This window comes from Myotis daubentonii, chromosome 15 (genome assembly GCF_963259705.1).
Source record: "Myotis daubentonii chromosome 15, mMyoDau2.1, whole genome shotgun sequence".
Lineage (NCBI taxonomy): Eukaryota > Metazoa > Chordata > Mammalia > Chiroptera > Vespertilionidae > Myotis > Myotis daubentonii.
Window position 1 is genome coordinate 6,470,486 of NC_081854.1, and position 15,531 is coordinate 6,486,016.

General features: G+C 53.2%; 2 protein-coding genes across 2 annotated transcripts; both read left to right on the forward strand.

Annotated features, from left to right (window-relative positions):
• Positions 1 to 425: 425 nt before the first annotated feature.
• Positions 426 to 3,640, forward strand: LOC132216578 (sialic acid-binding Ig-like lectin 14). The gene is made up of 7 exons (XM_059665856.1): positions 426 to 619; positions 702 to 1,085; positions 1,297 to 1,575; positions 1,841 to 1,888; positions 2,152 to 2,406; positions 3,232 to 3,367; positions 3,504 to 3,640. Exons 1-7 carry the CDS (start codon positions 583 to 585, stop codon positions 3,538 to 3,540), a joined length of 1,176 nt encoding a protein of 391 aa, XP_059521839.1. The 5' UTR covers positions 426 to 582; the 3' UTR covers positions 3,541 to 3,640.
• Positions 3,641 to 9,722: 6,082 nt separating this feature from the next.
• On the forward strand, positions 9,723 to 14,791 carry LOC132216564 (sialic acid-binding Ig-like lectin 5). Its single transcript, XM_059665836.1, has 9 exons — positions 9,723 to 9,816; positions 9,899 to 10,315; positions 10,528 to 10,806; positions 11,013 to 11,060; positions 11,323 to 11,577; positions 11,663 to 11,947; positions 12,378 to 12,477; positions 13,481 to 13,562; positions 14,254 to 14,791. Exons 1-9 carry the CDS (start codon positions 9,780 to 9,782, stop codon positions 14,446 to 14,448), a joined length of 1,698 nt encoding a protein of 565 aa, XP_059521819.1. The 5' UTR covers positions 9,723 to 9,779; the 3' UTR covers positions 14,449 to 14,791.
• The last annotated feature ends 740 nt before the right edge of the window (positions 14,792 to 15,531 follow it).

Below are 15,531 nucleotides of genomic sequence, written 5' to 3' on the forward strand. Positions count from 1 at the left end.
ACCCACAGACCCTCCAGCCAGCACAGGTGCGTCCCATGTCCCTAAGAAGCCCTCAGAGCAAAGGCCTTTAACACTCAGCTTTGTCCCTGGGTTCCACCCTCCACTGGACTTGGGTCTAAATTCCTCTCTCTTTTGCTCCCACTTGGTCTAAAAAAATATTAAAATGATCCTTTTCCAGAATGTTCAATAGTTCCAGCTGGAGGGCGGGTTCCACGAGTCACCAGGACCAGCTCTGAGTGTGCTGGCTGCTGGGCGACCTCCCTCTCCACTTACACATCCTCTGCAAGCTGGTTACTTTCAGATTCACATCTGGTCAAGCCACTCAACCTCCCCAGGGCCTCAGTACATTTACTTGCAGGGCTGGGGGGTGTAAAGGGGTGTAGGGGGTGGGGGAGGGGAGACAGAATGATTTCTCAGCCACCACACCCCCTAACTCCATTGGAGACCAAGTTCCCCTTCCAGCCTGGCCACAGTCTCACCCCCAGGGCTTCCTGTTGGGGTGTCCTAGGCCCCACCCCAGAGCTGGGCACTTCCCTCCCTGACACAGGGACCTGGACCCACTCTGCCCTGCCAGTGGCAGACATGGTGCCCCTGCTGCTGCTGCCCCTGCTGTGGGGGGGTGAGTGGGCTGAGGGAGGGGGGCTGGGCAGGTGGGGAAGGGGCGGGAGTTGCATCTGAGCTTCTGTGTCCCCCTCCCCCAGGGTCCCTGCAGCAGCAGCAGCCAGACTATGAGCTCCAAGTGCAGAAATCGGTGACGGTGCAGGAGGGTCTGTGTGTCCACGTGCCCTGCTCCTTCTCCTACCCGTGGAGTTCATGGTCTTTCTCTCCTAAAGTCTACACCTACTGGTACCGGGACGGGGACAAAATAAACCGTAATGTTCCTGTGGCCTCGAGCAACCCAGCTGATCCAGTGAAGAGCGAGACCCAAGGTCGCTTCCTCCTCGCAGACCCCACGACCAACAACTGTTCCCTGCAAATCAGAGACGCCAGGAGGAGTGACTCAGGACGCTACTTCTTCCGAGTGGAGAGAGGAAATTCTGTGAGATATAGTTACCAAAAGAAGATGCTGGGTTTGCAGGTGACAGGTAAGGCAGGGACCCGGAGAGGATCAGAGACATGGGACCCCATCTTAGAGCAGGAAGAGGACACTGGACACTCCCTGTCCAGGCCGTGGGCGCTGGGTGGTGAGAAGAGACACAGGGCCTGGGTGAGCTCAACCCGAGGCAGGGCCTCTCTCAGGGTCCCGCTCTGAGTCCCCACCCCTGGAGCCCAGGCACCTGCCTTTCTCCCCTGCAGCCCTGACAGAGAAACCCCACATCCGTGTACGGGAGCCTCTGGTGTCTGGCCGCCCCACACAGCTGGCCTGCAGCCTGCCAGGGGCCTGTGAAGGGGAAGGACCTCTCACCTTCTCCTGGGTGGGAGCCGCTGTGGACTCGCTGAACCCCCAGACCCTCCGCTCCTCGGTGCTCACCTTCACCCCGAGGCCCCCGGATCATGGCACCAACCTCACCTGTCAGGTCCAAGTCCAAGGATCTTTGGGGGCTACACAGAGAACCATCCGGCTCAATGTCTCCTGTGAGTGTTGGAGGGGGAGCTGGGTCCATGGGGGCAGTGGGAGCAACGTGTGTGTGTGTGTGTGTGTGTGTGTGTGTTTGTCTGTGTGTGTGCGCGCGCACGCGTGCGCAGTAGGCTGAGCTAACCTGACAACTCTCGGGCATGGATGTGCGTGTAGGTGGGGAGGGGCCAGAAGGACAGCTCTCCCCCCTTCCCGGTTCCCTCCGCTCCTCCTTGGGATTGGGGTGACTTCCATGTAAAGTGGGGCCCTGTCTTTCTATCCCAGATGCCCCAGGGAACCTCACCATAGGCGTCTCGTTCAGAAAGGACCCAGGTAGGAAAGAACCCCTCCTCTCTGGGCTGGGACCTGCCCCTGGGGCCCTGGTGGGGCAGAGGGGGGAGCAGGAGTTTGAATGGGATGAGACGTGGGAAGGGCAAGGATGAAAGTCAGCACCCCAGTTCCTCACCTCTGGTGGGTGGGTGCCTGCATCTGTGGTCCACACACACACACCTCTCTCTCTCTCTCTCTCTCTCTCTCTCTCTCTCTCTCTCTCTCCCTCTCTTTACCCCACCGCCTCAAAACTGTTCTCCCCCAAGTCTTTAAGAATCTGCAAACCACATCCCTTTCCATCCTGGAGGGAGAGGCCCTGAGGCTGCGCTGTGAGGCTGACAGCAACCCCCCTGCCGAGCTGAGCTGGTTCCGGGGGTCCCCAGGCCTGAATGCCACCCCTCTCTCCAGCACCGCGATCCTGGAGCTGCCTCGCGTGGGGCCTGCACAGGAAGGAGAGGTCACCTGCCATGCCCGGCACCCACTGGGCTCCCACAGCGTCTCTCTCAGCCTCTCCGTGGCCTGTGAGTGGGGAGACCCCAGGGGGCAGGACAGCTGTGTTCTGGGGAGATTAGAGGCACCACTGACCCTTCTCCTCACTCCCCACAGACCCCCCACAGCTGCTGGGACCCTCCAGCTCCTGGGAGGACCAGGGTCTGCACTGCAGCTTCTCCTGCAGGGCCCAGCCGGCCCCCTCCCTGCGCTTGTGGCTGGGGGTGGGGCTGCTGGAGGGGAACCATGGCAACGCCTCCCACAGGGTCACCTTCAGCTCAGAGGGACCCTGGACCAACAGCTTCCTGAGCCTCAATGAGGGGCTCAGTGAGGGACTCAGACTCAGCTGCGAGGCCCGGAATGTGCACGGGGCCCAGAGCGACTCTGTCCTGCTGCTGCCAAGTCAGGGCCTGCTGGGGGCAGATGGCATGGAGAAAGGAGTGGGTCAGAGAGAAGGTGGAGCTGGCAGTGGTGGTTGCTTGGGGACAGGGGTATTGCTAGGACAGGGCCTGCGTCTCCTGCCTGAACAGAACCGACAGCGGGTTCTGGGAGGAGGTGGGAAGAGAAGACACTGAGTCCTGGGAGTGGGTGGTGTCACCTGAGCTGGTGCTGGAGGAACAAGCCCTGAGCCCCTCCAGCCCTCAGCACCAGGGCTCCCGGAGCTGCCCCATGTGGGGCTGGAGGCGGAGGGGAGTTCACCTGCTGGCTCAGCACCCGCTGGGCTCCCAGTACGTCTCCTTCAGCCTCTCTGTGCAGAGTGAGGTGCAGGACAGGTGTGGGTCGGCCGCCTGGTCAGGTGTCGGGCTGTGGGTGGACTGACACCTGGACAACACGTCACCCTTCTCCCGCGTCCCCAGGCAGCCCTCACTCCAGCAGATGTGTGACCGAGGAGCAGCAGGGGTCCTGGCCCCTGGTCTTCACCCTGATCAGAGGGGCCCTCATGGGGGCTGGCTTCCTCCTCACCTACGTCCTCACCTGGCTCTACTACACCAGGTGAGCAGGCCTGTCTCTCCCGGGGAAGGTCAGGGATTGGCCCTGAGGTCCAGGTGGGGCCGAGCTGTCCGGCTCTGCCTGGAGTTAGAGCCAAAGTGACCGAGTCTCTGAGCTGACACCTGTGTGGGCCCCGCAGGTGTGGAGGCCCCCGGAGCAGGAGGCAGAGCTCCTGATGGATCCTCCTTCCTCTCAGGATGGGACTGAGGTGCGGACACCAGGCGAGAGGGACCTTCCTGGGGCGTCAACGTCACCTTCTCCCTGGAAGCTCTTGACTCACCTGCCTCTAATGTGCCCCTGGGGTTTCAGTCTGTGGACGTGACTGAGTGACGCCAAGGGGAGTCAGTGCCATGGAGAGAAGACTTTCCCTCCTTTCACCTCCTGAGAGGAGGGGCCGCTGTGCCCGGAAGCCCCGGATTTCCTCAGGAAGCAGATGCAGGTGCAGGGCCGCCTAGCGAAGGCCTTGATTGGGGTTTCCATGGGAAACGCAGGCAGGGCAGGGTGAGCAGTTCAGGACCAGCTGGTGTGTATCAGTCTGGGGGATGGGCCTGTGGCGTGGTCTCCGTGTGTCTGGTCCCAGGTCCTGGGTGATTTGGGGCAGGTGGGGAGGCTGGGAATACGGGCTCAGGATGGGTTGGTTTGCATCTGAAGTTCTTTGCTGTCCTGAGAATGGGCGGGCCCTGGGAGGCCTTGTCTCTCCATGACTTCCGATCTGTTTAATGGCTCAAAACATCATAAGATGCAGAAATAAACAATAATACACACCCACTATGGCCCCCTTGTTTCAGCCTGTGCTTCTCCCATTTGACTTGTTCCCCTGCCCGCCCCCTTTTTTTCTCTCTGTTGGTTCTGCCCACTTATCCCCCGACCCCCTGGTCCTCTCTCTCCATGCTCAGCCCAGAGACGGACTGAAGTTGGCAGCTTATCCTCACCTTGCCCAGGAGTTACCTGGTCACCACCTGAGCTTCTGGTCTCCCATCTGTAGGTGCTGATACGCAGTAGAGTTAGGAGCCACTCTCCTCTCCATGTGCATAGACCCCAACCTCAGAATTATTGTCATAACACATCCCAGCATTTAATCATAAATGAGAACGTTTCTGTGATATCACATGACAATTGATTTTACTCTTTAGTGTCTGTGGGAGTTTCTTGAGTCCAATTACATCTGGATCTCCTCTTGTTGTTGCTGCTGTTGAACCTTTTGCATCACGGGGTTTTGTTTATTCTTGTAATTCTTCTTCAATTGGTATTTATATCTCTTCTTATTTTTTGAAATATTTTTATTGATTTTTCAGAGGGAAGAAGAGGGAGAGAGTGAGAGAGAGAGAGAGAGAGAGAGAGAGAGAGAGAGAGAGAAATCAATGATGAGAGAGAATCATTGACTGGATGCCTCCTCCATGTCGCCTACTGGGGTGGAAGCCCGTAACCCAGGCATGTAGCCTGACTGGGAATCGAACTCTGACCTCCTGGTTCATTGGTCGACACTCAACTTTTGAGCCACATGGGCCAGGCTATATCTATTCTTGAATAATAAAAAATGCAATATTTAAGACACTTCCTCTCACCATTTTGTATTATTATGTTCAATTATCTTACATCTATCAATTTGATAAACTTTATAGAACATTCATAATTACTTGGATGTAAACAATTATTTTTTTCCAGATTTATTGAGATATTTAAAAAATATATTTTATTGGTTTTTTACAGAGAGGAAGGGAGAGGGATAGAGAGTTAGAAACATCAACGAGAGAGAAACATTGATCAGCTGCCTCTTGCACACCCCCTACTGGGGATGTGCCCACAACCAAGGTACATGCCCTTGACTGGAATCAAACCTGGGACTCTTCAGTCCACAAGCCAACGCGCCACTGAGCCAAACTGGTCAGAGCGATAATTTTTTAAACAGAATGCATGCAAGCGTAACACTTCCATACTCTCATAATTATCTTTGTTATGATTATAATACACATGATGTATAACCATAACAACTTTCAGGGATAGAATACAATACTGTTAATTATAGACATCATGCTGTCCAGTACATCCCCAGGAATTTTTCATCTTGAGCTAAAAGTTACCCTTGACCAACATCTCCCCATCATCACCATTCTCCTCTCTTTCTGTGAGCTCAGCGTCTTCAGACCCCACTGGGAGAACACACTGCAGATAAACAATGACTATTTTGAAAAATACCCCTCACAGTTTTGTTTCTTCCATGCAGTTCTGGGTTTCCATCAGAGAATCACTTTCCTCTATATAGAAACTAACTAAAATATATTAAAGACCTAAATTTAATACAGACAACTATAAAACTCTTAGAGGGAAACATAGGGGGACAGCCCGAGACGTTGGATTCTGCAATGAATTCCTACGTATTTCCATCAAAGTCACAGACAAGGAAAGCAAACATAGACAAGTGGGATGTACCAACTTCAACACCTGAGCACAAAAGGACACTCTCACCAGATTCCAGAGGCCACCTCCAGGATGGGAGAGAAGCTGTATGTGTGCAGGAGTTAATATCCAGCATCTATTACAAACTCACACAAGACAACATAAGAAACCAAATAACACAATTGAAGAAAAGGCTAAAATCTTGAATAGACATTTCTCCAAAGATGATGTGCAAATGGCCAACTACGTCATGAAGAGAGATGCAACATCAGTAGAATGAAAGAACTACAAATGAAAGCCCTGGCTGGGTAGCTCAGTTGGTGGGTGACTTCCTGATACACCCAGTTTGCCGGTTCCATCCTGGTTGGGGCACATACAACAAACAACCAAGGAATGCATAAGTCAAAACTATAATGAGAGATCACCTCACACCCTTTAGGATGGCCACTGTGAATTGAAACCACAGAAAATAATCAGCACTGGTGAGCATGTTCCAAAATGGAAACCGTTAGGCACATTTGGTGGGATTGTAAGAGGGTGTATTGGCTGTGGAAACAATATGGCAGTTCCTCCAAAAATTAAAAATAGAACTACCATGACATGTAACATCCCCTCTTGAGGTTATACACTGAGTGGCCAGATTATTATGACCACCCTATCAGTACTTCATTGAGACTTCCAAAAATACTGAATATTGAAAACTTCCTAAGCAAATACTCTCAAGGTTTTATTATTATTATTATTATTATTATTATTATTATTATTAGCATAACTAATTCACTTCATTGTACTGATGGAGTGGTCATAATAATCTGGGTACTCAGTGTATATCCAAAAGAACTGAAAGCAGGACCTCAAAAAGATACCTGCACTCCCATATCTATAGCAGCATTATTCACATTAGTCAAAAGGTGTCAGACAGCAAGCTAAATATCCATTGATGGATAATAGCATTAGAAAAGGTCATGGCCAGCTGGCCTGGCTCAGTGGTTGAGTGTCAACCTGTGAATCATGAGATCACCATTCCATTTGTGGTTGCAGGATCCATCCTGAGTGTGGGGCCCGCAGGAGGAGGCAGATCAGTGATCTCTCTCTTATCACTGATGTTTCCATTTCCCTCTCCTTCTCCCTTCTTCTCTGAAATCAATAACAATATATTTGAAAAAAAAGGTCAAATGTCTTAGATTTTTCCAGATATTTTATCAGAAGATTATGGGCTGAAAGTTTATAAATAGCAGGAATTTATTGCTCCAAGACCCGGAGGCTGGAAGTCTCTCTCCCCCTCTCTCTCTTCCATTCTCTCTAAATACAATGAAAAATATATCTTTGGGTGCGGATTAATGAAACAAACTAACAAACAAAGAATAAAGAAAAGAGAAGAGAGAGACATTACAAACTCATACAAGACAACATAATAAGTCAAAATAACACAATTGGAGAATGGCCTAAACCTTGACTAGACAGTTCTCCAAAGATGATGTACAAATGGCCAACAAAGTCATTAAAAGAGACTCGACATCAGTAATCCTAAAGAACCATAAAAGAACTCCTTATCTCTGTAGGAGTTTTGCTCTGTGCATCAGGGCATTAATATTCAAAACCCCAAATCTGATTCCTACACGGACAAGGAAGGTATGGAGAAGGCGCATAGTAGGCCCGCGGTACAGAAAGTGATGGGGGAAGTGTAGTGATAAGCAGCTCCGAAGGTCACACACCCAAAGCTAGCATTAGAAATTGTATGTTATGTGAGTCTCACCTCCACAAAAGTTTTGGCATTAGTTTATTTGTAAATCGTGCACACACACACACACACATACACATGCATATACACATACACAGTCCTCTCTCTGGGATGGATTCTGTGGCCCCTCTTGAATGTGAAATAGTTGCTTCCTTCCCCCAGTGCTTTCGTGTGGGCTGCTTTAGGATGGGCCTTGTGCTCTGAGGTGAGTCAGCCTGGCCCCTTCTCTGTCCCCGAGCCCATCTTACCTGACACAGCTCATGGGGAAATTTCCTCTTCTGCTTTTCTGTCTATACCTTGTGGCTTGGGGAGAGAGAGAGAGAGAGAGAGAGAGAGAGAGAGAGAGAGAGAGAGAGATGTGAGAGAGAGAAACATAAATCGGTTGCCTCCCATACTTGCCCTGAGCTAGTATGGAAACCGAGGTGTGTGTCCTGACCTGGAATTGAACCTGCAACCAATGTGCTGTAGGGATGATGCTTCCACCAACAGAGCCATCCGGCCAGGGCTATCTATCTACACCTGTAATGTCCTCCCAAACAGATGTAAGATTTCCTCCACTGAAGAAGTGCATAGTATATTTTTGTGATGTGCATGGTGTGGAGCTTGAGTGACAGAATGACCAGAACTCCAGACTGATTGAAATGTAGAGAGCCTTTATTAACTGGCCAGTGTCCGCTCCTCCACTCGGGAAGCCCAAGAGAGAAGCGGCCCCGACCATCTGCAGAGTCCAATATTTAAAGGGGACAACTACATCCGTGTTCAGGTTCCCATAGCAAGCAAAGCCAAGTTACAAAAGCTAATCGTGTAGTTTTTAGCCAAGCTATTCATCCTCCTCCTGTTATTCGTTTCTGGGTAACTTAAAGGTCAGGACTGTTCTTAATTTTGATCTGTCTGTGCTTTGTGGGCCGTTGCTCAGGTGTGGGAGCTCAGTTCCTAGAAACTTTGCACAGGCTGTCAAGCTGCTGAGGTGGCTGGGTAATAAAGCAGGCCTAAAATTTCCTACTCTGTAACATGCATCTCTGAATGTTCCAGGAACATCGTCAGTTTTGATGTGTCCATGACACCTTTTATACCATCCTGTGTTTCGTGGGTCACTGTGCTATACGGATGCATTTGAGTTTTGCAATTTGATCTTGTCTCTAGAAACCTTGCTGATTCTCTTCTCAAGCCCCTACATGCATCTGTATGTACGTGTGGATTTCCCTATGAAGACACAATCCTCGATGGAGAAAGTCAGCTTGATTTTGTTTTGAATTTCCATAGCTTTTACTTATTGCTCTTGCCTTGCTGGAATCGGACCCGGTGCTGCTGCGTTAGGTGTGGAGTTTGCTGAGCTCACCCCCTATCCCACCAGGGAAGCCTCCTGCATCCCTAGCTGACTGTGATGTTACCCTGAAGGCCTCTGACATCCCCCCGCGCTCACTGGTTCCTCCCTTGAGATTCCATCAGTCCAGGGCAGCGAGGCACACAGAAGCCCCACTATGTGCTCCCGCAGTGGGAATGGAATGTCAGGGTTTGTTATGTCCGGGTTGGGACACAGATGGAGCAGAAAGGGAACACTTCCCATCAGCCTGGGTGGGGCTGTGAAAAGGGACCCAGCGATGAGGGGCCAGGAAGGTGGATTTTCATGAACTTTCAGGCAGCAGTGCTGCTGCTGTGCTGAGGTCCTGCCAAATGGGGCGTCCGTTTCCAATGGGGCTTGTGCGCCCTCCTGTCCCACAGACCCTCAGACCCTCGAAGCCAACACAGATGCGTCTCACGTTCCCAAGAAGCCCTCAGAGCCAAGGCCTTTACCACTCAGCTCTGCCCCTGGGTTCCACCCTCCACTGGACTTGGGTCTAAGTTCCTCTCTCTTTTGCTCCCACTTGGCCTAAAAAAATATTAAAATGATCCTTTTCCAGAATGTTGAACCATTTCAGCTGGAGGTCGGGTCCCCCAGAGTCATCAGGACCAGCTCTGAGTGTGCTGGCCCCTGGGCGACCTCCCTCCCCACTTACACACCCTCTGTAAGGGGGTCACTTTCTGGACAAGCCAGTCAACTTCCGGGGGTCTCAGTAAATTTGCCTGCAGAGTCATGGGGGCAGAGGGGAGGGCAGACAGGAAGATTTCTCAACCACCACCACCCCAACTCCAGTGGAGGCCAAGTTCCCCTTCCAGCCTGGCCACAGTCTCTCCCCCAGGGCTTCCTGTTGGGGTGTCCTAGGCCCCACCCCAGAGCTGGGCACTTCCCTCCCTGACACAGTGACTTGGACCAGCTCTGCCCTGCCAGAGGCAGACATGGTGCCCCTGCTGCTGCTGCCCCTGCTGTGGGGGGGTGAGTGGCTGAAGGAGGGGGGGTTAAAATGTGGGGGAGGCGCTCAGGCTGCATCTTTGCCTCTGTGTCCTCTCTCCCCCAGGGTCCGTGCAGCAGCCGCAAGACTATGAGCTCCAAGTGCAGGAATCGGTGATGGTGCAGGAGGGTCTGTGTGCCCACGTGCCCTGTTCCTTCTACCCGTGGAGTTCGTGGTATTCCTCTACTAAAGTCTACACCTACTGGTACCAGAACGGGGCGAACACTTACCGTCATGCTCCTGTGGCCTCAAACAATCCAGATAAAGCAGTGAAGACAGAGACCCAAGGCCGCTTCCTCCTCGCAAACCCCACGACCAACAATTGTTCCCTGCAAATCAGAGACGCCAGGAAGAGTGACAGAGGACGCTACTTCCTCCGAGTGGAGATAGGATATCCTGAATATAATCACCAAGGAAAAGTACAAGGTTATAACTTCCAAGGATATAGTTACAAATATAAGATGCTGGATTTGCAGGTGACAGGTACGGCAGGGGCCCCGGAGAGGACCCAGGGACAGGGGACCCGTCTTAGAGCAGGAACAGGACACTGGACACTCCCTGTCCAGGCCGTGGGCCTAGGGTGGTGGGAAGAGACACAGGGTCTGGGTGAGCTCAGTCCGAGGCAGGGCCTCTCTCAGGGTCCCGCTCTGAGTCCCCACCCCTGGAGCCCAGGCACCTGCCTTTCTCCCCTGCAGCCCTGACAGAGAAACCCCACATCCGTGTACGGGAGCCCCTGGAGTCCGGCCGCCCCACACAGCTGGCCTGCAGCCTGCCAGGGGCCTGCGAAGGGGGCCGACCTCTCACCTTCTCCTGGGCGGGAGCCGCTGTGGACTCACTGAACCGCCAGACCCTCGACTCCTCGGTGCTCACCTTCACCCCGAGGCCCCGGGACCATGGCACCAACTTCACCTGTCAGGTGAAGCAGCAAGGGTCCCAGTGGACCACACAGAGAACCATCCAGCTCAATGTCTCCTGTGAGTGTTGAAGGGGTTTTTGGGTCTGTGGGAAGAGTGGAGTGGCCTGTGGGCACGTGTGTGTGTGTGTGTGTGTGTGCTGGAGGCTGAGCTAACCTGAGAACACCCGGGCATGGATGTGCATGTAGGTGGGGAGTGTTCCCACTGCCCCTCCTTGGGGTTGGGGTGACTTCCATCTGAAGGGGGGCCCTGTCTTTCTATCCCAGATGCCCCAGGGAACCTCACCATAGGCGTCTCCTTCAGAAACGACACAGGTAGGAAAGAACCCCTCCTCTCTGGGGTGGGACTTGCTCCCGGGGCCCTGGTGGGGCAGAGGGGGGAGCGGGACTTTGAATGGGATGAGACATGGGAAGGGCAGGGATGAAAGTCATCACCCCAGTCCCTCACCTCTGGTGGGTGGGTGCCTGACCTGTGTTCCACACATCTCTCTCTCTCTCTCTCTCTCTCTCTCTCTCTCTCTCTCTCTCTCTCCCTCTCTTTCTCTCTCTCTCTCTCTCAAAACTGTTCTCCCCCAAGTCTTTAAGAATCTGCAAACCACATCCCTTCCCATCCTGGAGGGAGAGGCCCTGAGGCTGCGCTGTGAGGCTGACAGCAACCCCCCTGCCGAGTTGAGCTGGTTCCGGGGGTCCCCAGGCCTGAACGCCACCCCCCTCTCCAGCACCGCGATCCTGGAGCTGCCTCGCGTGGGGCCTGCACAGGAAGGACAGTTCACCTGCCAAGCTCGGCACCCGCTGGGCTCCCACAACGTCTCTCTCAGCCTCTCCGTGGTCTGTGAGTGGGGAGACCCCGGGGGGCAGGACAGCTGGGTTCTGGGGAGATTAGAGGCACCGCTGACCCTTCTCCTCGCTCCCCACAGCCCCCCCGCAGCTGCTGGGACCCTCCTGCTCCTGGGAGGACCAGGGTCTGCACTGCAGCTGCTCCTCCAGGGCCCAGCCGGCCCCCTCCCTGCGCTGGTGGTTGGGGGCAGGGCTGCTGGAGGGGAACCATGGCAACGCGTCCCACGTGGTCACCTCCAGCTCAGAGGGGCCCTGGACCAACAGCTCCCTGATCCTCCGCGAGGGGCTCAGCCCTGACCTCAGACTCAGCTGCGAGGCCCGGAATGTGCACGGGACCCAGAGTGTCTCTGTCCTGCTGCTGCCAGGTCAGGGCCTGCTGGGGGCAGAGTCTTTGTGTGAAAGGAATGGATCAGAGAGAAGGTGTGGCTAGGGGAGAGGGGCTGTGGCTTGGGCAGGAGTGATTGGTAGGGCAGGGACTCCATCTGTTTTCCCCCCAAAATATTATTATTGATTTCAGAGAGGAAGGGAGAGGGAGAGAGACATAGAAACATCAATGATGAGAGAGAATCATTGATTGGCTGCCTCCTGCACGCCCCCTACTTGGGTTGGATCCCGCAACTTGGCCATGTGCCCTTGACCAGAATCGAACCAAGATCTCATGCTTCATAGGTTGATGCTCATCTACTGAGTAAGTTGGGCTCTGGCTGAACAGAACCGACACCGGGTTCTGGGAGCAGGGGGAAGAGGAGAGACCGAGGTCCGGGTGTGGGTGTCTCACGCCCCTCTCCTCTGCAGGGAAGGCCGTGCCCCAGGCGGGCGTGGTTCCTGCGGCTCTTGGAGGAGCTGGTGCCATGGCCCTGCTGTCCCTATGTTTCTGTCTCATCTTCTTTTGCATGTGAGCCTCTGGGGCAGGGAGCCGGGTCCTAGGGGTTTGGAAGAGGTCACAGAATTTCACCAACACAAAGCTTAGTACATCGGGGGGGGGGGGGCAGGGACGGCGGGGGTAATAGCTTTAATGAGGTAAAACTCCGCTGTATTTATTTTTATTTTAAAATATATTTTATGGATTTTTTACAGAGAGGAAGGGAGAGGGATAGAGAATTAAAAACATCAATGAGAGAGAAACATCGATCAGCTGCCTCCTGCACACCCCTACTGGGGATGTACCCATAACCAAGGTACATGCCCTTGACCGGAATCGAACCTGGGACCCTTGAGTCCACAGGCCGACGCTCTATCCACTGAGCCAAACCGGTTAGGGCAAAACTCCAATGCATTTAAACGGTACAATTCAATGGCTTTTACTTCAGTCATACAGCTGTGCACCCATCACCACAGTCAAGTTTGATAACTTTTTATTAGTCTGAAAAAAAAGAGAGATAGAAACTCCACATCCCTGTATTGTCATCCCGCCTCCATCCTCCCCCAGCCCTAGGCAACCAGTATGTTCTGTTTCTCTAGATTTGCCCATTCTGCCATTTCATAGAAATGCCATCATAAGATACATGTTTACTGTGACTGACTTCTTGCATGTAGCCTGAGATTTTCAAGGTTCATGTGTCAGCTCTGCATTGCTTTTTATTTACAAATATATTCCATGCTTTGGATGGGGCACATTTGATTTGTCCGTTCCTTCATTGATGGACATTGGGTTGCTTGGACGTTTTGGCTGCCATGAATCACTCTGATGATGGCTCGTGCACAAGTCTGCAGGCCTCGGTGATGAACATTCAGTCTTGGCCAAACCCCTGGGCATCCAGGGGGACGGGGTCCTCACCTGCATGTCAGGAGGGTCCGAGTCTGGCCTCAGGGCCTGGATGCCTCCATTGTCCATCAGGGAGTGGGGGCAGCTGCCCTCCTGTGCCTGAGCCATTCTGGCTGCTGACTTCTTCCCTTAGAGTGAAAGCCCGCAGGAGGCAAGCAGCCGGGAGAACAAAGGTCATGAATGATGAAGAGCCTGTCATGGGCACAGTCACCTGGGTGAGTGATGGGGTGTTTTCTCATGCCGTGTAGGGGGGCTGGGCATGTCCATTCAAGGAGTCCACACCCGCTCCTCTGTGGTCAGCTGGACAGACAGCCAGAAGTTGAATTCCCTTTCATTTCCTGGAACCCATGGTCAGCCTCCTGCCCCAGCCACACGGACCACTGAGCCGACCTCATCCCTCTGATAGGCACAGACTGCCAGAACTATCTCCCCAAACTATTACTTCCTTCCCATTGTGGGCATGTGACTTCACCTCCCTTTCCCGCAGCTTCTGTATCTGTAAATGGGGATAATGAGAGCATCGTGCTCACTGGGTTTCTGAGGGAATGGAATATGATCAGTAGGCCTTTGATATGTCTAATCAACATCTGCAATAGTCTCAAAAAAATAATTAAAAAGAAAAGAACAGCAGGCTTGAGCAGGAAGGAGGATGGTCTTCGAGATGAAAGTCCACCATTCTCCTAGGCCCCAGCACCTGAATAAATCTCCTTCATTTTGCACCAAAATAACACAACCCCCCAAAAACCAAAACAAAATTTTTTAAAATGCACAAGCGAATAGTTGAGTCTATGAGAAGTGTCTGTGCAATAAGAAGATGAAGGAAAAAACTGTCCCCTCAGCCCCACTTTTCTTTGGGACCATGTCTGCCTCATGCCTCTCGGATGCCCTTCTCTCCCCTTCACTCAGGGCTCCAAGAAAAACCTCCCGCCGGACGCGCCCCCAGACCAAGCGCCACCTGCGGAGAAGGGCCCTCTGTCGGGGGAGCCGCAGGAGCTCTACTACGCCAACCTCACCTTTGAGGGGCTGAAGCCACGGGAGCCTCCGGACCAGGCGGCCACCAGCACCCACGAGTACTCAGAGGTCAAGCGCGCACGCCAATGAGGACTCGCTCAGAGCTCGGTGCTGGCCAGAGGATACACAGCCCCTGGGGGTGGGGGCGCCGGGGAGAGAAGTCCGGGACTCATTGCTGAAGCGTGAGGAGACCTTGTGGCCTGATTAACATTAACGGCTGGATGAGCAGCCCCAGGCAGAGCAGGAAGAAGACAGGCGATGGGGTTTGAGAGACGGGATGGGCCGGCTCCCATGTCCATCTGCACCTGTGCTGCAGGTGAGCTGCTCCGTGACGCTGTCTCTCACCCTCCCGCGCCCTCCAGAACAGCACTTCCTGGCTCCTGGCACATGGTCTAAGGTCTGGGTTTTCTAATAAATCCCGTCTTCTCATAGTTCTCTGGGTGGCTGTCTCCAGGATCGCACCCCGTCTGAAGCGCAATACAGACTACAGTGTAGACCCTGGGTGGGACTCTCCTCCTCCAGGCATCGTTACTGTGGCCTGTAGCAGGTGGGTCACTACCATCCCATCAAGGAGCGAGGGAATTCAAAACCCAGTTTCTGGCCCTCCTCCTCCTCCTCTTCCTCCTCCTCCTCCTCCTCCTCCTCCTCCTCCTCCTCCTCCTCCTCCTCCTCCTCATTTTTATTGATTTCAGAGAGGAAGGGAGAGAGGGAGAGAGAGATAGAAACATCAATCATGAGATAGAATCATTGATCAGCTGCCTCCTGCACGCCCCCTACCGGGGACTGAAACCAAAATCCAGGCATGTGCCCTTGATGGGAATCAAACCCAGGACCCTTCAGTCTGCAATCCGATGCTCTATCCACTGAGCCAAACCGGCTAGAGCCCCATGAGATTCTTGAATGTTCTACTTAGCTTCTCTGTAACTGCTGAGTCAGCAGTCTATTTGAATAAAAAAGTGGCCCCAAATACTTGTCTCATCGCTGTTGACTTCCTGCTGCTTCCCTCTTCACTGTGCAAATTTTCTTTTTGTTGACTCCAAACATTAAAAAAAAAATTTTTTTTATCCAGCTTTCCTAGTTTTCTCTTTTTTTTTTCTCCTTGGCCTGGCTTGCTCTGCTCTTAAGGACAACTGTCTCCATGCTGTGGTCCACTAAGGCCACAGGATCCTTCCC